This window comes from Heterocephalus glaber, unplaced genomic scaffold, assembly GCF_053883595.1.
Source record: "Heterocephalus glaber isolate CG9 unplaced genomic scaffold, H.glaber_assembly_v1.0 deba00001457, whole genome shotgun sequence".
NCBI lineage: Eukaryota > Metazoa > Chordata > Mammalia > Rodentia > Bathyergidae > Heterocephalus > Heterocephalus glaber.
Genome location: NW_028258305.1, coordinates 49307007 through 49329671, shown reverse-complemented (window position 1 = coordinate 49329671; position 22665 = coordinate 49307007). Strand labels below are relative to the sequence as shown.

Below are 22665 nucleotides of genomic sequence, written 5' to 3'. Positions count from 1 at the left end.
GGAAAATGCTGAAAATATTTTGTGATTTGTAAAATGAAGTCAAGTGGCTTGTGAAATAAAAAGGAAATTTTGTGCCAGAATTTCAAAGTGAAAAATGGATCCTAGAATTAGCATTTTTGGTGGATTTTTACTTCTCATTTAAATAAGTTCAATATTGTCTCTTCAAGGTGAAAATCAACTTACTTGTGCTATGCTTCAAACCGTTACAATGTCTGAAATGAGACTTAAGTTATGGCAAGCTCATGTCATGCAAATTTTATACATTTTGGTATGTTGGCTAAACACAATCCTAAAATCAGCAAAAAATACATAGGCTTTCTTTCTATTTGATATAGGAATTTGAGAGTAGGTTTTAAGATTTCTGGAAAAAAATCATAAATTTTTGGTATATTTGCAACTCAATTTCCAGTGGACATAAATACATTCCCTACAAATTTTCAAATGGCATATGGAGTTTCAATCTGACACTCAAAGAAATCTTGATTATGTTGCTTTACTAGATTTTTCTAAGACCTACCTTCCCAGACAAAACCATATCCCTTGCTTCACAAGTGTGCCAATGTATGTCTTCACTTTTTTGTAATAAGTACACTTGTGAACAACTACTTTGAAGTATGAACCACAGGAAGAGTCAAATTAGATAAAAAGATTTCTGACAAGCACCTTGAGCACTTACTAAGAATTTCAATCACTTCCACTGAACAAGACATTGATGCATTAATTTCCAAAAACCAAGATCGAATATCCCACTAGTTTTGTTTATGCCACCATCTCTTTTAATGTTATAATAAAAATATAAAAACAAAGGAAGTTTTGTTACTTTTATACATTATTTCATATATTTTATATGGACACTTGTGTGCCATCCCTTAAAGAATCATGTTGGATACTGTGTTCAAAGTAGACTAAGGAGGGCAAGGATTGAGGGAGAGAAACCAATTAGAATTCAGTTGCAATAATTCATGCAAGTTAATTAGCTAACAGAATTTGCTGGTAGGCCAGCTGTGCGTTAAGAGAAAAAAAGAAGGTTCAGGGAAGACTTTGAGATTTCTGCTTTGAGTAAAAGAAAGGAGTTCCTATTCATGGAATCGAGAAAAACCATGGGAATGAGGAGTTTGAGAGAAAGAAACAGGAGCTAAGTGTGGACCACAATAGGTTGGAGATGTCTATTAGATGTCTACTAGAGATGGCAAAATAAACAATTAAGAATCTCAAGTTCAAAAAAAAAAAGAATCTCAAGTTCGAGATGCAAATGAAAACAATGCTGAGATTCCACCTCACCCCAGAAAGAATGGCTGCTATCATGAAATCAACCACCAACAAATGCTGGTGGGGCTGTGGGGAGAAAGGAACCCTACTCCACTGCTGGTGGGAGTGCAGACTGGTGCAAGTACTGTGGAAATCAGTATGGAGATACCTCAAAGAACTAGGACTGGAGGTCCCATTTGACCTAGCTATTCCCCTACTGGGTATCTTCTCCAAATAATTAAAAGAATCATACCACAGTGATATATGTGCACCCATGTTTATAGTGGCACAGTTTATAATAGCTAAAACTTGGGAATAGCCCAATTGCCCATCAACTGTGACTGGATAAAGATGTGATTTTTTTATAAAATGGAATACTACTCAGCCACAAAGAATGAGAAATTAAAGACATTTATAGCTAAATGGAGCACATTGAGGTGATACTCTTAAGTGAAATAAATAGGACACACATGTATAAATATCAAATAGTTTCTCTCGTGTGAGAAACTGAAAGTGTAAATAAGGACTAAAAGGAATAATAGATAATGTGAAATAGGAAGAAAAGGGGCAAAGGGGAAGGGGAAGTGGGAGGGTAGGGGAAAGGAAAGAAGGGAAAGGAATTAATATGAGAAAATGAAAAAATGGGAAAAAGGTCTTTGTAAATAGGGAAGGATGGAGGGGTTGAAGGGAGGGCAGGGGAAGGGGGAAAAATAAGAACCAAGGAAGATATGTAAAGGTGCAAATTTCCAATGATGAATGTGTATGAAAAAGAAAAATCTCAAGTTCAAGAAAGAGGTCCATAAGACTTCCTTTTTTAAAGTAAATATGTCCCAAATTACAAAATTGTAGAAACTCAGACTTCTTTAGATTATGAGTTTGTTGTTTTGGCCATAGATGGGATAGGTGGAAAATTTAGCCACTATTTCTCCAGGAAGCTTTTACCTGTGCTTTAAAAATACTACATCAACATATCTAAAATAAAAATAAATAAATAAAACATATCCAGCAAGGATAACTTCAAAAAATAATTTGTTTTCCAACAAAGTGGGGAAATATGATTTATTACTCTTCTGATATATTTATGCCCAAAAATTGTTTTTAGTAGTACAAAAGTCTACCACAGACTATTTATATGTCTATGAAAATATATAATGTCTGCGTTATTAGAAAAATTTCTCTGATTGTTGGCTGACTCTATAAACTTTTTCTTTTATCTGGCAATTTTGATGGGACTGAGTATCAAACTCACTGCATATCTAATTTTCCATGCTGCCTAACTCAGTAAGGTGAAATGGGTGATATTTGCTCAGATTTGCATATGTAAAGTACTATCAACTTCCCTTTCCCAAGTGAAAGCTCTGCTTCCCTTCTCACATCACAGGTACGCATCCAAAAACTTGCTACTTTGCATTGAAGTAACACAGATTTATTCTAAGTTTAAATAAAAGCAAGTGTTATTTGAACTGGCTTTTTGTCCTTTGAATAGTTGTCTTCTGATCTGAAAGAGGTCCGTTTTTACATTTTAAGAACAAGTATAAAGATAATCGGGGGCTGTTAACTGCAATTTAAAATGTCTTCTACCATAGTTCCCATGCAACCTCTCCAGATCTGGCCATGAAGACTCAAAAATGTAAGAAATAAAATGCTACCTCCCTTCAACCCTCTGACTTTGTAATTCCAGAGAATAAAAACTACAGAACTAGGCAAGAGGGGAAAGGGTGTGTGTGTGCATGTGTATGGTGGTTGGAGGAAGGACAGGAATCCGTGCTCAAGCGATGACAGCGGCAGGAATGAACTCTACCTCTGTCTTTGGGGACATGTGACCCCTACCAGGAAGCTCTTCAGAGCAAAGCCAGTGCACAGCATAAAGGGAACCATGCACCATAAACAGTGGTACTCAGAGGTAAACTCTTCATCTACCCAATCAGCTCAGAGCAGGAAAGAGCCAGGAGTGGTTACAGGTGAATATTCTTTTCATAGAAAAGAGATGAAAGTACTGCATCCTTCAAAGTTTTCTGAGAACTAGGAATAAGACTGGGACCATATAAACCTGCCCTGAAGAAACTGAACCGAGAACAGAATGGAATATTTGCACACAGCAACAGGGAATAGGCAAAAGGATCACGTGTGTGCAGATAAACTTTAATTCTGATGAGATTTACCTTGTAGACATATAAAGGAAAAATCCAAAAAGGGGCTTATAATTCAAAAAAAGAGGCAGAAAAGGAGGACATTTGTAGAAAAAAATAAAAGAAACATTTTCACAAAATTCAAAGGAACAGCATATTCTTGACAATAATGCAATGCAGGATCCAAAGAGAAATCAAAAAGGCAAACATTCTAGCTACCAATTATTGAATAGTTACTATGTACCAGTAAATACCTATTCATTACTATTTACTACACACGAGAGATATTTCAAATACACACATAATATATACCAGGCCCCTCGATCCTCACAACAATCCTGAGATATAGTATTCCCTTTCTAGAAATGAAGCCATGCTCAAGGATATAAAGCTATTAAGAATATTAAAGAGCGGCTCCGGCTTGCTCCACCAGCTTACCACCAGCCACCAGGACAGGGTGAGGAGGAACCCCCTGGGCAGGCCCACCAGCTGACGGCTGGGCCGCGCAGGCATCTCCAACAATACCTACCCCCCACCTCTGGCCTTTTGGCTGTGAAGCTACTTGATTACACACTGCAGAGGCACAGGGAGACAAAAGCCATTATCCTGAGCTCCAGAAGTGAACAACAGAGAGAGCACCTGTCTCAGGCTCCCTGATGAAAACAAGCCCACTGGAAAAGTGAAGGGGATCTCTGCAATAAAGGCACACCAGACCACCATGATTGGCAAGTTGGAGGGATCATCAGCTCCCATCAGAAACTGGACTTTCTTCAGGGGAAAAGCAGCTGAAACCTGCAGTAGAAACTTGCAGATTGCAACCCTGCAGGAGAACAGGGAGCTCAACTTGGGACTTGCAACCAGAAATCTGCCTGAATCTCACGGGTCTGGAACTAGCTTGCTGAGACTCATTGACTTATAACTGCACACTGCTGCCCACGTTGTCTATGTGACAGCAGAGACACACCTTGAAGGAGACCCTTTATTTTTTAAAGGTGATAGATTAATAACTACCATAAATTGTCATTGTTTAAGAGGTACTTGATGCTATGGTGTTGCTGATTGTATGACTTAGACTAAGGAGTCGTGATGGATCTACACAGTTTTCCTTCCTGGTATAATGAAAATGAGACAGCCTCAGAGTCATTAGAGACTCAAAATCTAAAGACCAGCTATATGTGGAAGACACCTCTGAGAAGCAATCATTCCATAAGGGTTTTAAATAGATCAACAAAGATACTTACAATAAACAACTTCATAATATCAACCCAGGAACTAAACCAAGGACAGTACCAAAAACAAAAATGAGAAGGCATTTAAGCAAGTCACAAACCCAGACTTCCATGCCACAAAAGGCAATTTCTGGGGGAAATGAGGTGCAAAAGTCTGATAATCAACCACCTGAGCACCCTGAACTGATAGCACAGGAAGTAACAAAACAGATGAATGAGGCTCTAGAAAAATTCAAAGCAGAAATAATCTCCCAGATAACTACAGAGAAGGTGAGCAGAGTGAAAGACATGATTAGAGGCTCTTGAACAGAAACTGATAAAAAAAAAATAGATGAGTTCAGAAACATGCTGGAAGCCAGGAATGCCCAGCATAAGAAAGAAATGGAATACATGAAACAGATTCAAACAGATATTCAGGAGATTAAAAACTCCATTGAAAGCATGCAGAGCAGGTTAAGAGAATTTGAAGATAGAATATCAGATATAGAAGACAGGATTGTGGTGAAGGACCATGAAAACAGAGATTTCTTAAAAATAGTAAGGGACCATGAGAAAACAATTCAACAGCTGCTAGATGATGCAAAGAAGAATAACATAAGACTGATAGGAGTCCATGAAAAAACAGGAGAAAGTACAATTGACATAAAAAAACTATTCACAGAAGTAATAGGAGAAAACTGACCAGACAGAGGTAGAGAATTGGACATACAGTTAAGTGAAGCATATAGAACTCCAACTAGCCATGATCAAAATAAATCTACATCTAGACATATAATAGTCAAGATCCCAGAAACCCAACAGAAGAACAAAATCCTACAGGCAGTTAGAGAAAAGAAACAAATCAGCTATAAAGGAAAGCCCATCAGAATCACGGCAGACTTCTCAATACAAACCCTCAAGTCAAGGAAAGCCTGGAGTGAAGTATTTCAAGCCCTAAAAGAAAATAACTTCCAATCTAGACTGTTGTATCCTGCAAAATTATCTTTCAAAATTGATGGGGAAATTAGATACTTCCATGACAAAGAACACCTGAGAAATTTCATGAACACCAAACCAGTACTCCAAACAATTCTAAGCAATATCCTAGAAAAAGGCAACGAAGGTCACAACTCCATGAGGCTCAACAGAGGGAAGCCACCAAGCAAGGTAAAACATTAAAGGAAAAGAGGGAAAAAGAAGTAAGAGCCAACAACAGTAAAACATCATGACAAGGATGAGTCAGTATCTCTCAATTATAACCATCAATGTTAATGGCCTCAATTCACCAATCAAAAGAAGTAGACTGACAGAATGGATTAAGAAGCAATATGCTGTATACAAGAAACACACCTAAATCAAAAAAGAAATTCATAGGCTGAAAGTAAAAGGATGGAAAACAGTTCTCCATGCCACAGGAAGCCAGAAGAAAGCAGGGATAGCAATCTTATTTGCAGGCAAAGTAGATTTCAAACCAAAACTAATTAAGAGAGACAAAGATGGTCACTACATCCTTGTGAAGGGAACAATCCAAGAGGAAGAGATGACAATCATAAATATATATGCACCAAATATGAATGGCCCCAACTGTACAAAACAAATATTAATGGGCATGAAAAACCAAATAAGCACTAATACAATTGTAGTGGGAGACCTCAATACCCCTCTATCACAAATAGACAGATCAACTAGACAAAAAATTAACAACGAAATTCTAGAACAGAAGTAAGCTATTGAAGAAATGGACTTAATAGATATTTACAGAGCATTCCACCCCACAAAATCAGAATACACATTCTTTTCAGCTTCACATGGGTCATTCTCCAAAATAGACCACATGCTAGCTCACAGGACAGGTCTAAGTAAATGTAAAAGAATTGAAATTACCCCCTGCATATTATCACACCATAGTGCAATAAAATTGGAGATCAATAATATGAGAAACTGCAAAACTCCCACAAACACCTGGAAATTGAATAACACCCTCCTGAACAGCCAATGGGTCACAGAGAAAATTAAAGAAGAAATTAGACAGTTTCTACAAGTAAATGATGATGACAGTACAAAATTTAGGAATCTATGGGACACAATGAAAGCAGTTCTACAAGGGAAATTCATAGCAGTGAATGCTCATATTAGGAAAACAGAGAGAACTCAGATAAATAACCTAATGCAACAACTCAAACTCCTAGAAAAAGAAGAGAATAACAAACCCAAAGCCCGCACAAGAGAAGAAATTATAAAGATCCGAGCAGAAATCAATGCAATGGAGACTAAGAGAATACAAAAAATTAATGAATCAAAGAGTTGGTTTTTTGAAAGAATAAAATCGATAAACCTTTAGCCAACCTTATCAAAAAAAGGAAAGAAAAGACTCAAATCCACACAATTAAGAACAAAAAAGGGGAAGTCACAACAGAACCAGCAGAAATCCAGAGGACCATCAATACCTACTTTGAGAACCTGTACTCTAATAAAATGGAAAACACAGAAGAAATGGACAGATTCCTAGATACATATGAATTGCCAAAGTTAAATGAAGAAGATATAGAAATTCTAAACACCCCAATTACAATGAGTGAAATTGAAAATGTAATAAAAAATTTACCAACAAAGAAAAGCCCAGGTCCTGATGGCTTCACTGCTGAATTCTACAAGACATTTAAAGAAGAACTAACTCTCTAAACTCATCATTACTCTTTAAACTCATCAAGCAAATTGAAAGGGAAGCAAGCCTTCCAAACTCATTCCTGGAAGCAAATGTGACTTTGATTCCAAAACCAGGGAAAGACCCAACCCAAAAAGAGAACTGCAGGCCAATCTTCCTAATGAACATAGATGCAAAAATCCTCAACAAGATACTGACAAACAGAATACAGAGGGTCATCAAGAAGATCAAACACCCTGACCAAGTCAGATTTATCCCAGGGATGCAAGGATGGTTCAACATCCATAAATCAATAAATGTAATACACTATATTAACAGAGTCAAGGACAAAAACCATATGATCATCTCAATAGATGCAGAAAAAAGGCATTCAACAAAATCCAACACCCATTCATGATTAAAAAAAAAAAAAACCCTACAGAAAATTGGAATAGAAGGTCTTTATCTCAACCTGATTAAGGCTATCTATGAAAAACCAACAGCCAACATCATACTAAATGGTCAAAAACTGAAAACTTAGGCCCGGGGATTTAGCTCAGTGGTTTCACCGCCTGCTGCACAAGCACAAGGACCCAAGTTCGATCCCCGGTACCAAAAAAAAAAAAAAAAAAAACCTGAAAACTTTCACGCTAAAATCAGGAACAAGACAAGGATGCCCACTAATCACCACTCCTGTTCAATATAGTTCTGGAAACATTAGCCACAGCAATTAGACAAGAGAAAGAAATAAAAGGAATAAAGATAGGAAAAGAAGAAGTTAAACTGTCATTATTTGCTGATGGTATGATACTTTACATAGAAGACCCAAAAAACTCTACCAAAAGACTTCTAGACTTAAATGACAGATTCAGTAGAGTAGCTGGATATAAGGTCAACACTCAAAAAACAATAGCCTTCTTATATACAAATAGCAGACTCATTGAGAGAGAAATTAGGGAAACAATTCCCTTTACAATAGCATCCCAAAAACTGAAATATCTAGGAATCAATCTAACAAAGGAAGCAAAAGACCTCTACACTGAAAACTATAGCACTCTGAAAAATGAGATCAAGGAGGATATAAGAAAATGGAAAGACATCCCTTGTTCCTGGGTAGGAAGAATCAATGTAGTGAAAATGGCCATACTTCCAAAACTGCTATATAGATTTAATGCAATGGCAATTGAAATTCCAACAATATACTTCACAGAGCTAGAGAAAACAATCCAAAAATTCATTTGGAACCAGAAGAGACCTAGAATAGCAAAAGCAATTCTGGGCAACAGGGACATGGCTGGGGGTATCACAATACACAATACACAACTTGAAACTGTACTACAAAGCTACTGTGATAAAAACAACATGGCACTGGCAAAGAAACAGACCCAAGGATCAGTGGAATAGATTAGAAGATGCAGAAACAACTTCAGACATACTCAACCACCTCATCTTTGACAAAGGAGCCAACCACCCTCATTGGAGGAAAGATAGCCTCTTTAATAAATGGTGTTGGAAAAACTGGATTTCAACCTGTCAGAGATTAAAACTAGACCCATACCTATCACCATGCACTAAACTAAGATCTAAGTGGATTAAAGATCTAAATATTAAGACAGAAACACTAAACTTGCTGGAAGATAAGTTAGGTAGAGCTCTTAAAGAGATTGGCATAGGAAAAGACTTTATGAACACAACCTCAGTAGCACAGGAACTAGCAGAAAGAATCAACAACTGGGATTTCATCCTATTAAAAAGCTTCTGCAGGGGCCAGGGATTTAGCTCAGTGGTTCTGCTGCCTGCCTTACAAGCACAAGGACCCGAGTTCAATCCCCGGTACCAAAAAAAAAAAAAAGCTTCTGCACTGCAAGAGAAACCACCAGCAGAGCTAACAGACAACCTACAATGTGGGAAAAAAAATTAGCAAAGGGCTACTATCTAGAATATATAAAGAACTGAAAAAAATCAGACTCCCCCCCAATTCAAAGACCCAATTCAAAAATGGGCATCTGAAATGAACAGACATTTCTCAGACAAGGAAGCAAAAGCACCAAACAAATATATTAAAAAATGCTCAACATCACTGGTCATTCGAGAGATGCAGATGAAAACTATGCTGAGATTCCACCTCACCCCAGAAAGAATGGCTACTATCATGAAATCAACCAATAACAAATGCTGCCGGGGGTGTGGGGAGAAAGGAACCCTTCTGCATTGTTGGTGGGAGTGCAGACTGGTGCAACCACTGTGGAAATCAGTGTGGAGATTCCTCAAAGAACTAGGGCTGGAGGTCCCATTTGACCCAGCTATTCCCCTGCTGGGTATCTTTCCCAAAGAATTAAAAGAATCATACCACAGTGATATATGTGCACCCATGTTTATTGCGGCACAGTTTGTAATAGCTAAAACTTGGGAACGGGCCAAGTGCCCATCAACTGGAGACTGGATTAAGATGTGGGTTTTTTTTTTACAAAATGGAGTACTACTCAGCCATAAAGAATGAGAAACTAGTCATTTATAGCTAAGTGGATGCATATCGAGGCCATACTCTTAAGTGAAATAAATAGGACACACGTGTAAATACCGAATAGTTTCTCTAGTGTGAGAAACTGAGAATGTAAATAAGGACTAGAAGGATTAATAACTAATAATTGATACTTTGAAATAGGAAAAGGTCCAAAGGGGTAGAGGTGGTGGGAGGAGATGGGAAAGGAAAGAATGGAAAGGAAAAATTACGAGAAAAGAAAAACAAATGGAAACGAAGTCTATGTAAATAGGGAAGGGTGGAGGGGTGAAGGGTGCACAGATAATGGGGAAAAAATAAGAACCAAGATACATCATGTACAGGTACAAGCACCCAATGATGAATGTAAATGTATTGTATACCTAAAATGTACCAATAAAAGAATTTAAGTAAAAAAAAAAGACTATTAAGAAGCCATATATAGTGACTCACATCTGTAATCCCAGCACTGTTGGAGGCTGGAGAATTGCAAATGTAAGCCCAGCCCAGGCAATTTAGCAATTTAGTAAGACCCTGTCTCAAAATTCTTTTAAAAAAAATTATTTTTATTTTAAAAGGCTGAGAAAAAAAAAAAAAAAAAAGGCTGAGGATGTAGCTTAGTGCAAAAGTCCTGGATTCAATCTCCATTATTGCAAAAAAAAATTGCTAAGAGTGGATATCAAGTGTTTTCACCACCGCAGGGACCTCAGTATTGCACTGCAGGCTGTAAGCAGCGCAGGCTGTGAAGGCTTAACCGCCAATTAGCTTGCTTATAGCAGTGAGTCTGGCCGGAGCCTATGTGCCGACGTCAGAGTAACTCGCACCCCAATTCCGTTCCCACAACCAAAACCTTGACTACAAGGACAATGTTCTAATTACAACCCTATATTTTGTCTATTCTGTTCCTAATTTGAGAATGCTTTGTCTTTCTCTTCTACAAGCCTTGCCTCCATTAGTTTCCATAGAAACTGCACAATTGTGCATCCATTGTTGTGCATAGCCCCATCCTCACACATAGCTTGCCTTTACCCCAATTAATTACTAGTAAAAATCAGTGGCTTGGATGGACCAGCGCCTTTGCTAATTGATCATCACTGGCCATCCTGGCTCCCCACTTTCTGTCTCTCTGGAGCCTACTGTAGAGGTTTCTGGTAACATTTCAGGGCTTTCCAGTGTACCACAAAAATGGTAATGTGTGCTGTAATAATATGCATGTTAATTAGCTAGATGTAACTGTCTTGCAAAAAGGAAATACATACATACAATTTAATATATATACAATTTAACATATACACAATTTATATATAATTTATTTAAATACATAAAATTTAACCTGTCAAAATACAATTTTATCTGGCAATTTAAAAAAATAAAAGGAGCTGGGGATTTAGCTCAGGGTTCCAGCACCTGCCTCACAAGCACAAGGTCCCAAGTTCAATCCCTGGTACTAAAATAAATAAATAAATAAATAATAATAATAATAATAATAAAAGGAAAAAAGAATAATGCATAGCTATTTTGAGACATGTGTAGAAATATATTCATTTATAGTCACATAGCACCTTATGAATGTTTAGTAGGAATCAGATACTGTTCTAATACACTCTCTCCATTTTTCAGGTGAAAAGATGGAAGGGAGCTTTTTCAAGTGAGCTTTCCAGGTCACAGAGTTGTACTAAGATTGGCGTGGCGGTGCTTTCATCTGCAGAATTCCTTCTCACCTTTTTCAGCGTTCACTTTTTTGCATTTTCTCCCCTAGTACTAGAAACTGAATCCAGGACCGTCACACAGAGCTACATCACAGGCTTTTAAATTCTTTTTTATTTTGAAACAGGATTTTACTAAATTGGCCAAGCTGTGCTCAAACTTGTAATCCTTCTACCTCAGCCTACCAGAATATTGGGATTACAGGCATGTAGCAGCACACAAGGCTCACTTTCTAAATTTTATTTCTTCCCCCCCAAGTCTGTCTTTGGCCCCAGAGTAGAATTATGATTATATAACTAACAATTTCTATTAACCTATTTGTAGAACAAGTATACTTCCATACTGCTATCATAGTGATAGGCTCAGTGATAGAACAGAGAAAGTATATACAAGACCTTGCCTAATGGAGCTTACCTTCTATACTTCAGATTGGTAGAAAATATAAAATATACACAATTTAAAGGTAAAGAATAAAGTATACTTTAAAAAACACTGGGAAGATTAAATATTCAGCTACTTATCAAAAAGGAAGAAAATAAGCATCAAGAAAGTGTACAAAATGACGTTCAATGACAGAAATAAGTCTAAATGTATTAATTGACTGGATTAAAATTTTCTATTATAAGCAAAGGTTTTCAGACTTACTAAAAATGACTTCAAATTCTCTATCCATTAATTTCATTGCTATCATTTCATCTATAATTTCATCTACTCATTGCTCTTTTTATTAATTTCTACTTCAATACCATATTTTTCTCACTTTAATACCCCACTGTAAATCCTCCCTACACCAGTACTTCTCACACTATAAATCATGCCTTGCTAGAGTACAAGCTCCTGAAAGGCAGGATTATTTTCTTTCTCCTGTTAATATATCCTAAGCGCATAGAACAGTAATGAATTATTACTTTCTTCTGAGCCATGAATCCTTTGAAAAATCTATAAAAGCTATCAATTGTCTCCACAGAAATATCATATGCATATATCATTTTAAAAAGTCAATTCATTTTACAAGATCATGAAAAGGCTTTAATATAAATATTGATTATATGAAATGAAAACATTAACAAAATATTTCCTAACTTTTAAAGGTAATATTTCACACACAAAATAATCTCTCCACATTTTATAACAGAGAAAGCCCCACCCCACCCCCAAACTGAAAGAAAGCATTTATCCAAAGACATAAAATATTTCTGGATACTGTGAAATGTTTCAAAAGTCCAAAATCTTCTTTTAAGCTCTTGAAATACATTTATTTCAGGTAGGGATGGAGTTGCTTAAATCTAGCTTTTCTTGACAAACCAATCCTGATTGGCCGGTTGCATGTCTTAAGAGGCTGAATTCTTGAAATGCCACGTGGAAAATGACTACCTAAAAACATAAGACAATAAAAGTTACCTAAAGGAGTAAAATAACCAGTATTCTTAAGACTCTTTGCTTACTTCTAACCATAATACTAGCACATTTGCTGAGCATTTACTGAACATTTTTGATTTATGTGCCAGGCACTTTAAATGCATTATTTCAATTTAATCCCAATCCAGTTTTAAAATGTAAAAACCTAACCACAGAAAGGTTAAGTCACTTGACCAGTATAAAATAACAACTAGATTAAATTAGCAGTCCAGTCAGGTAGTCTGACTTAGCAACAACAACAAAACTAAAAAGGTTTTAAAGCCAACTTAATGTAATGCTTCAACAATTAGAAGCTAAGTAACTATGTCATATTGTTAGTTAATGCTTATGTTTAGTCTCTGAGATTAGTATCAATAACAGGGCTCAAATGTATTACCTGTTATATAGTAAATAGGAAGTTCTGAATTTGAAGTTTTTATTTAACTTCACAATATATTATTGTCAAATAGGTTCAAATTATTTCATGGAGATATATTTGTTACTAAATCAGTTAACAGGTAAATATGTTGGTTACTGTTAATGAAATACAACAGAATCTATGTACATGTATTTGTAAATATTTATTAAACAGAATACAAAATTAAGCTACAAGTAAGGAGAAAAGCAATTAACACCATCAAAATAGCTATAAATGTTTTATTTTTGATTCAACATTAAAATTATAAATCTAATTATAAAATATATTGCTACATTTTTTAAACAAAAAGGGATTGTCCAGGGCTGGGGATTTAGCTCAGTGGTGCCGTCGCCTGCCTCACAAGCTCAAGGTCCTGAGTTCAATCCCCAGTAACAACAAAAAAAAAAAACCACAAAAAGGGATTGTCCAAATAAGACAAAATTTTCAGATAATATCTGACATACTAGATTTGGTTACAAATTAGATAATTTCAGCAACATGTGCTAGGCATACTTCCTCATTGTGTGATTCTTATTTCAGAAGTAAGCCAGGACTTTTAGTCTATGGTATTTGATTACTTTTTTAAAGTATGGTTTTCTTCTTTTATGTCAAATATGATAGATACTTCTGATACATTTTTAATAAATGGGAGATCATGGAACTAATTTCCATCAACAGCCAATCTTTTACAAAGTGTATGACTTTAGTCATTAAATTACGGTTGTAAGAATGTGCCCCTTTGTATCCTCTATTAAATGATCCTTTATTATTATTATGCGCTGGATTAATCTAGTATTTTATATTATTTAATGAATCTAAATATTAAGCATTCTACCAGAAACTGCTCATTTTATAAGTCAATATTAAACAAAACTGTCACGAAACTACAACTCAATTATATGAAATAATACAACTTGATTGTTTTCTAAATGGCTGCAACTCACCATGTAAAAGTGTAGAATCCCACCACTGAAAGAGTCTCTTAACAGTAAATTAAGGTGATTAATGGATATATTAAAGTTAGGAAGCATTGGTCTAAATGATACATAAAACACTTGGGGAACTAGCTGACAGGCATATAACATCTGTTCAAAATAATTTATAAATACCCTTCTCTATGCCACAGAGAGACAGGAGGGGGCGTTGAAAGAGAGAGATTGAGGGAGGGTGCACTGAAAACAGCGGTGGAAACTTTAACTATAAGAGTAGGCATCATGATGACAGGTGGAGAAATATCAAAAGATTTCAAGACAGCTAGTCTTTCTGAGGCCTGTAAAATCACTGTTGAAGGCAGCCTCCACCTGAGCAGAGCATTGTCTCTTATCATTAGCCCTGCATCCCGGTATCTCTCAACTTTTCCCTTACACTGTGGACTTCAATAAACATTAGGAAGGTCATTCAGTTTGCATGCACTTTGAAAGTGACTCTACAGAGTAATACACAATTCTGGCTGACCTCACACATTACTTTTCTTACTTCAGGATTGGTCACTTTATTTTTTTTTAGAATTAATTTTACTGTACGTTTTAGGTATACATTATGATCACATTCATCATTGAGAATTTGTACCTGTACATGATTTGGTCACTTTCTCTTGTGAGGGTAGAGTCGCATTATTATGGACTTTAGTATTTCCAAGATAACATTTCTTTTCCAACTTATACTTACCCTTTATTCGTTTCATATATTCACTTCATTATCTCAATTATAATCACGATGACAACATGGGTATGTGCTCTCTAATCTACTTCTATATCAAGAAGTGTTTCTAAATCCAATTTCTTCCCTTTTTCATGCTAGAAAAAGGAAGCCCTATCCTTTTCAGGGTAATCCCCCCCACCCACCCAAGCAGTCATTCACACACAGGATTGAACCCGGGGGCATTCTACCACTGAGGTATAGCTCCAGCATTCTTTTATTTTTTATTTTAAGAATGGGTATTTACATCGCCAAGTTTCCCAGACTGGACTCAAATTTGCCATCTTCCTGGCTCAGCCTTTCAGAGTGCTGGGATTACAGGGGTGCACCACCATGCCTGGGCTTCCGGGGTAATTCTCTCAACTTTCCTTTTAGACTCATGAAATATTGGTTTGTTAAACATCTTCTTTTACCATAGGAGAAAAGACTACCTGTAGCCTTCTAAAGGCATCAATTAATTTTTAAGATTATTTCATTACAAGCTAAGAAAAGATGGAAAAGAAAGTTATGGGATAACATTAAAAGTATTGAAGATAGTATTTTACTGATGATGATAAACCAAGAGAAACATTTTGAGAAATGATGCACCACTGGAGATGTTTTAGCAAGTATGTTTCACTCACAATGCTTCTTTTTTAGATCTAATTTTGTGGTATAATACACCAGAAATTTCTGACCCAACTATAACTTTACCTAGTTTCCTAATTTTAACCTTATGTCTACCTACATGCATTGGTTCCACAAATTAGAACTCATATTAGACATATTATGTTTTATTCTGATATTGTAGGAGTCTTAAAGGCTAAAGTTGTTTTTCTTCAGTTTTATACTTAATGGTATCAAAAATATAATTGCCACTATCAAAAATCACAACATGCCTAAATAATAGCAAATTTTTTTTTTTTTTTTTTTTTTTTTTGGGTACCGGGGATTGAACTCAGAACTTTGAGCTTGCAAGGCAGGTGCTGGAACCACAGAGCTAAATCCCCGGCCCTAATAGCAATTTTTTTTTTAATTCACAAAATAAAATATCCATACCAACAGGACTTTATATACAAAGTATAACTGGGAGTGACATCTCAATGTCAGTAGATATCCAACTGAGATAAACCCTTTTCTTTTGGTTTTGCCAATAATGTGGTGTATGTTAAATATTTGCATTGGACATACACAACACCTTTCTTGGCACAGTTATTACCATAGATCTGTGCAAGTATTTGAATATAGTTGTTGCAGAGTGTACTTCCCAGTAATATTCTAAATAGCATTTTAATTTTTAAAATCTCTAACTTTTGGAATTTGCATCAGTAAATTATTATTTTGAAAAATGAGTTTACTTTCTAATAATATAACTATATTTGCATTATGCCAAAAATATAAACATGTAATAATAACCTTACAAGATATTTTAGAAAATAACTAAAGATCTTACCTCCTCTTAATAAATAATAAAGTTTTTCTTCCATACACTCATCAGGAAATAGAGCAGGTCTTTTAGGTAAAGTATTTTTACCATCTGAAAATAAAGATAATATGTTTTAGCAAAACTACTATTTATATAAAAATGTTAGCATTATAAACAAATTACTTTTTCAGAACTACATCTTTCATTTGTCTCCTAATATTTAGTGAAGTAAGACTCTTTAGAGCTCCTCTTTAAAAATTAATGATTTGTTTCCTATAAGTTCAGCATTTAAATAAGCTTCACAGAAAAAAGGATACATCAATAAACATGTCTTATACTTTATCTTTTTGCCAAATTATATATTTGCTCTACACACAAGAAAAGCAGTAATTATTTTAGCACAAGAGAGGATATTTTAGAATGAATTGCGTACCTTGCTCAGAGGTAAAATAGAGTATTTCTTCCTCTGGTGTTCTAGGACAGCAATACACATTGGGAACTTCCTGTTCTCCATTATTAGGTACTGTTTTCCACTTAAATAAACTTTGGTGTCTTCTATGAATACTAGGACCTACTATTGTATCACAGGGCAAAGGAGATGCACATTTTCTGTCAGCTGTAACCATTTTCAAATCTTTTTCTATAGCCATTTTTGCCTCCTTGGCATCACTGCTTTCTTCAAAGTAATTTTGTTGCCCATTGTTTGTTTCCACAGTGGTTGGAATTTCATTTTCCTTACTAATTTCATGAAACATACGAAGCTCTTCAAGTACCAAATCAAATTTACTCTTCATCTCAAAATCTTTTACTACTGTCATAGTTTCTGTTGATAAACATTCTTCGGTTAAGTTCTGAAAGCATTCATTGTTCCCTTCATTTGAATCAGTTTCAAATTGATGATTAACATATAACGTAGCCTCATTCTTTCGATGAAAATGCTCTGAATTAGCTAACTCACTTTCTTGCAAAATACTCTTATATTCATTTTTATCTGTTGTGCTGTTTTGACTAACAGATTTAGTTTCTTCCACATTTACTCTCTTACTTATTAATGAAATTGACTGCACAGAAAGCATACCATCCTTTGGAAAAAACCTGTCCTCTTCCTTTTCTATCTTAATACAAACTTGGCAACTATATTTTGAACTCTGTGCTATGAGTTTTACTTCCTTCTTCAAAACATAGTCATATTTGATTCCTTCTATTTCATTTTGGAAGTTCTCAAAATTTAGCACCTGACTTATAGTCATCCTATTGATCTGTATCACAACATGAATTGTGTTTTGGTTTGCCAGTATAGCCTGTGGTCTAACATTAAAAGAACCTTCAAATGTGTGCTTAAAAGTGAAGCTACTGACCTTCTTAGGATCCTGTTTTCTTTCAGTCCCTAAATCTTGGTTGTGCATATTTATTTCATGATATTTTCCACTAATATATCCATGTTTTTTCCGTGTAAACTGAGGACCAGATTTCATATGTGTTTTAACAATACTGAAGCTACAGTGACCCCAAGTCTCTCCATTCGAGAGTTGTTCAAGACGACTTATACTCTTATAATGAGATCCTTTTATCAGAGAAAGTTCTTCCATGTCATCAATGTCCATTAAAAAGAGAATTTTTTCAGATGTTTCAAAAATGGTAAGGCATAGATTCTTAGTTGTTGTACTGAAAGAATCAAAGTTTTCTTTCTTGGGCCCTTCAAAAATTTGTTGAGTTTTAAATATAGGCCTTCTTTCCTTTAACATAGGTTTCATAATATCTCCTAAAAGTTTTGAGAAAGTTAAAACCCTCATTAGATATACAGTATGACCTTTCACTGCAATAAGTTTCAGATAATTCAAATGCATTATCCATTTGAAAATGTATCCCTCCCCCAATTCAGAATCATTTTCAATTCTGGTTAAAGAATAAAAGTTATCGAACAGATAAGGTATGTTGATTTTGAAAACGATATTTAAATGTTCTGAAACAGTGGTTTGTAAACATTTGTTTAAAATGCCACTCTTTATATTGACATTGATACTCCTGGTTATTAGATTTTGAGTACCAATTTGATTTTTGCACTGCAAAATTTGATACCAGCTTAAAATACCATTACCCTTTTGGTTTCCTGAAATGCTTTTATGGAAATAAAAAATTTCTGTAATGAAACTTTGAGAACTGATACTTAAATGAAAATCTTTTTGTACAGGGTCGTATCTCAACTGTAAACTACTATAATTTTCTCCTTCACTATTTAACCAAACAGTATTCATTAAAAAGTTTGGGTTACCTGGCATTTCTATCATCAGAGGAGCTGACTGCTGTTCATGCACATTCATGGCTTTTGTGTTGTGATCATCTTTCTCGCCTAAAAGTTCTACTTGCAACTGTAGCAAATTCAGCTTTTCTCTAGGTCTTTTCACACTTCCATTGTTAGCCCTGTAATTTCTCATAACTCCAAAAACTCGCCCACTTCTTTTCAAACTGCGTCCAACGTGACAGTGCCTGCTCTGAGACCTTCCCAGCCGGGCAGGTGTGCGCCTGTCCCGGGCCGTCTCTGCTCCCCTGCAGGGCGCCTCTCTTAGTGCGGCCGTGCGACTCTCTTCAGAGCGCCTCACATCGCACTGCACGCCACTGTGGTCGCAGCAATGTGAGCTCCACAGGTCGCTGCTTCTCTCCACAGCGTCTCGGGAGCTGAGCAACTGGTGGTCACTTTCTCCATACTCAGGCCAAGAGCTTTCTGAGTCTACAGCTCTTTCGCCATCCTGCAGCTCCCGCTTCTGGGCGCTGTGCCCACTCGGGGACCAGGGCGGGTCTGTGAAGCCCCCGGCGGGGGCCTGGAGCGCGCCGTCCTTCGGCCCCGCCTGCTCCCTCAGGTGGGCCGAGGACACGCCGCCGCTCGGGGCCGCCCGCGCACAGGGCGCCAGGCCACCCTCGCTCGCGCACCTCGGCCGCGCGCCCCGCGCCGCCCCCGGGCTCTGCCCAGCCGCGGGGACGAGCGGCGGCTCTCGGGGCCGCGAAGGCCACGCCCAGGCGCGCTCCGCCTCTGACGGGCGCCGCAGGGCGGGAAGCCACCACCCCGGCCCGGGGCCGCCTCCGGACTCCCCCAGACGCAGCCGCTGCCCGCCGGGGGGCGGGCGCTCGGGATCCTCCAGAGGAAGCGACGAGGCGAGGACCCTGCGCTGGGCGGCCGGCGGCGAGGCCCGCGACAGCCACATGTCCGCGACCCGCCGAGAGCGCTCCAGGGTCCGGGCTGCCCTCAGCCTCTCAGGAGGCGCGAAGCCGCTCCGCCCGACCACGCCCCCGCCCGCCTCGCCACGCCACGCCCCGCAGGTGGAAATCCGCCTCTGCCCGGCGGGCTCGCACGCAGGCCCCGCCCCGGCCGCGCCCCCGGATGCCCGGCCCCGCCCCCCGCGCCCCCGCCCGGCGCCGTCGCTGGGGTGCCCAGCTGCGTCCGCACCACGCTGGCCGCCGCGGCCGCTGTTCCCTCCCTTCTGGAGCCACAGACGGAGTCAGCGTCTCGCTGCTCCGAGAGCTGGGAATGGAAACGGCTGTGGCCGTACAGTTCTAAAATCCTACGCTTTCCTCAGAAGCGTTTCTCCTCAGTTCTCCAGGGACGTTCCGGGAAAATCGCGAGCTCTGCAGCCGCCAGGCCAAACCTCTGTGCGTCTGAAAATCTCTCGCTAATCATCCCAGAGAGAAAGTCAGGGTTCCACTTCACTAAAAACCGTCGTTGTCGTGTTATGTACTGGAAAGGCCACTGACATTTCTAGAACAGATTGGATTCTATGCAACGTTTTTCCTTGAATTAGCAGCAATAAAAAATGGAAAAACAGGGTAGTTGTGGACTAGAAGGTGGCAGTATTTAATGTGAATATTTGAGGGAAGTGTGTGGGATTTATGCGGATAGCTTTTCCTTTCGTACTGGGGATTGAGGCAGAGCTTTCACAGAGAGCTGCAACCCCAGCCCTTCCTTATTTGGAGACAGAGTCCCCAAATCGTTAATTTGCCCAGGCTGGGCTGGGACTTAGCATCCTCCTGCCTCAGCGCCGCTCTATTCTTCATTGAAGATGGACAGGGCCTGACGTGGTGGCGCATGCCTGTATTCCCTGCACTAGGGAGGCTGAGGCAGGAGAACTGCTTCGAGTTCGAGTAGCGAGACCCTGTCTCAAAAAAAAAGGGACAGAAGTGGGGGGGTGGAGGGAAAGGGAGAAGAGAGGGAGAGAGATTAAGAGAAAAAGAAAATGCAAGGAAAAGGGAAGAGCGAGATGGGACTGAGGGAGAACAGTTTTCACATGCACTGTAGAATTTTCTTCCCAAAAATTTGAATAAAACTGAGATAAAAATTACATCCTTGAATTTCTCCATGTAATGCAAGCATAAGTAACAATCTAATTCTGACTTAGACCTAATAATAAATTCTTAGATGCTATTTCTTCTTTCCTCTGCTTTAAGAATCATTTCTTTATGACTTTTAGTCAATTCTGATTTTTGTAAATTCCATAATCTCAGAAAAGAAAATGATTTTCAAAATATTTATTAATATATACATGTTTACTAAGAAGCATGCAATCACTGCTCAGTAATCAAAAACTTTAAACTTCTTGGTGGCTGATTCAAACTTAGTATGTTTTATTTTCCTAAAAATTTATAAGAGCAATAATGTGCAATAAGAATCTTCATTTTAGAACCGTGGGGGCATATATGATTATCAAACCACTTTAGGTAATAAGATCTTCATCAACTGCCTGTCCTATAAATACTTATAGATATATTATGATTCCAATTTTAGTCATTTGGTATTATTTTAACGTGTAAATTGTTCTAGAGAAATGTTTACGTAAACTTGCACAGAGCCTTTCAAAATAAGCCCCTCACCAGCTCTGTAAGAATCTGGCAGTGGTGCAGACTGTGTATCAGCTAGCCCTCAGAGTGCTAGTTCTGTGTCTGATGCTCCGCTGCCTTTTTACCCCAAGTACTCTTCTGGAACTCTACATTCCATTCTAATTCCAATCTGTTTCGTGCTTGTGATTGGCCCGTGTAGACTGGCCTTTATAGCTTAATTAGATATGGTGGGTGTATTAGGATGATATTAGGAGCAAGATTATCTCTAACATAAGTGCTATAGCTTTGTGATTTCGAGGCTGATCTGCAATGTGGGTTTTTTTCTTCATCTTGCCAGTTTGCCCTAGAACACACTATTTTCTAGCTCTCTGTCATAGCATTATTTAAAAACTATGTGTCATTTAAGGCCTAGAATTCAAATTAAACTCAACTCAACAATTGAGAACTGTGTCCAAGGCACTGTTAGGAACACATAAATGTATAGAGTTTGTGTATGTGTTTATTTTCTCTCTAGCCTGCAGGAATACATATTAATGAAGACCAAAAAAAAAACAAAAAAACAAAACAGGAGTCTTTTGAACCAGACATGATGGTAAAAGCCTGTAGTACAGCACCTGTGACTCCGAGGCAGGAGAATCATGAGTTTGAGGCCAGCCTGGGCAATGTAGCAAGACCTTGTTTCAACAACAACAACAACAAATCTTTTTGATACTTACTGATTCTAATGGCCATTGCCTCTTCAAATAATACCTCTTGAAACTACTATTTCTATGTTTTCTCTTATTTTTCAAATGCTACCATGAAAACAGACCAGTTATAGAAAGAAATGCAGAAAGTATCTTCAGCTCATCCTAATCAAAATATAAATGAGACTTGTTCAAATCTTACCCACACTTCAAAACCCACCTCAAATGTCACATTTTTGTATCATTTTACATGCCTTTCTTTTGAAAGCACTGAGCTCCCTTAATAATGCCATCCTTAGTGTCTTATTACATTTAAGACCTGAATGAAAAACGAATGAGTTCATGAGATGGGTCTACCCCATAGCAGAGCTGGGGTGCAAGCTCCTATTATAGTTAAGTTAGAAGCTCACTCTTAGAAGTTGGGGTGCCTAACACCCAAGGTCTTTTGTGTGATATGCCACATCCTCACAGTTAAGTCCTTCTTAACCTTTTCAGCTTCATATTTACCACATTACAATTTTCCCCATGCAGCCTACACTAAATGTTCCTTTTCTTGCTCTTCCATGAGTATTCTCAAGGCCTCTTTCTCCACCTGGCAAATTCCCAGGTCCTACCCAGGAGCTGCCTCCTCTGTGAAGACGCCTGTACTTCCTCCCTCCTGTATCAATCCCTGGGCAGGTCACTTGCGTCCTCATTTGTGTTCCCGTAGCACTTTATTTCTAATTGTAGAACACTATGAATATCCTTCTTGAGTTATATATGTCTTGGCCACTAAACTCCAACACAGTGATTTATTT

The 22665-nt window shown here is 37.8% G+C and overlaps 1 protein-coding gene across 2 annotated transcripts; it reads right to left on the bottom strand.

The window, feature by feature from the left end:
* Positions 1 to 11575: 11575 nt before the first annotated feature.
* Rad51ap2 (RAD51 associated protein 2) lies at positions 11576 to 19617 on the bottom strand. 2 transcript variants are annotated; one of them, XM_013070046.2, is made up of 4 exons: positions 18628 to 19617; positions 16789 to 18117; positions 16383 to 16466; positions 11576 to 12810 (listed from the first exon to the last, which is right to left on the bottom strand). In XM_013070046.2, the coding sequence occupies exons 1-4, from the start codon at positions 19553 to 19555 to the stop codon at positions 12692 to 12694; spliced, it is 2460 nt and encodes an 819-aa protein (XP_012925500.2). In that variant the 5' UTR covers positions 19556 to 19617; the 3' UTR covers positions 11576 to 12691. The 2 variants fall into 2 exon arrangements, with proteins under 2 accessions (XP_012925500.2, XP_087072806.1); XM_087216680.1 differs by having other exon boundaries at positions 16789 to 19617.
* Between the last annotated feature and the right edge of the window lie 3048 nt (positions 19618 to 22665).

Coding starts and splice junctions, on each gene's coding strand:
- Rad51ap2 (XM_087216680.1), bottom strand. CDS start 19,555: ATGTGGCTGTCGCGGGCCTCGCCGCCGGCCGCCCAGCGCAGGGTCCTC. Junction 16,467..16,788: donor CTATTTTACCTCTGAGCAAG/GTACGCAATTCA, acceptor CTTTATTTTCAG/ATGGTAAAAATACTTTACCT. Junction 12,811..16,382: donor TTATTATTTATTAAGAGGAG/GTAAGATCTTTA, acceptor TTATGTTTTTAG/GTAGTCATTTTCCACGTGGC.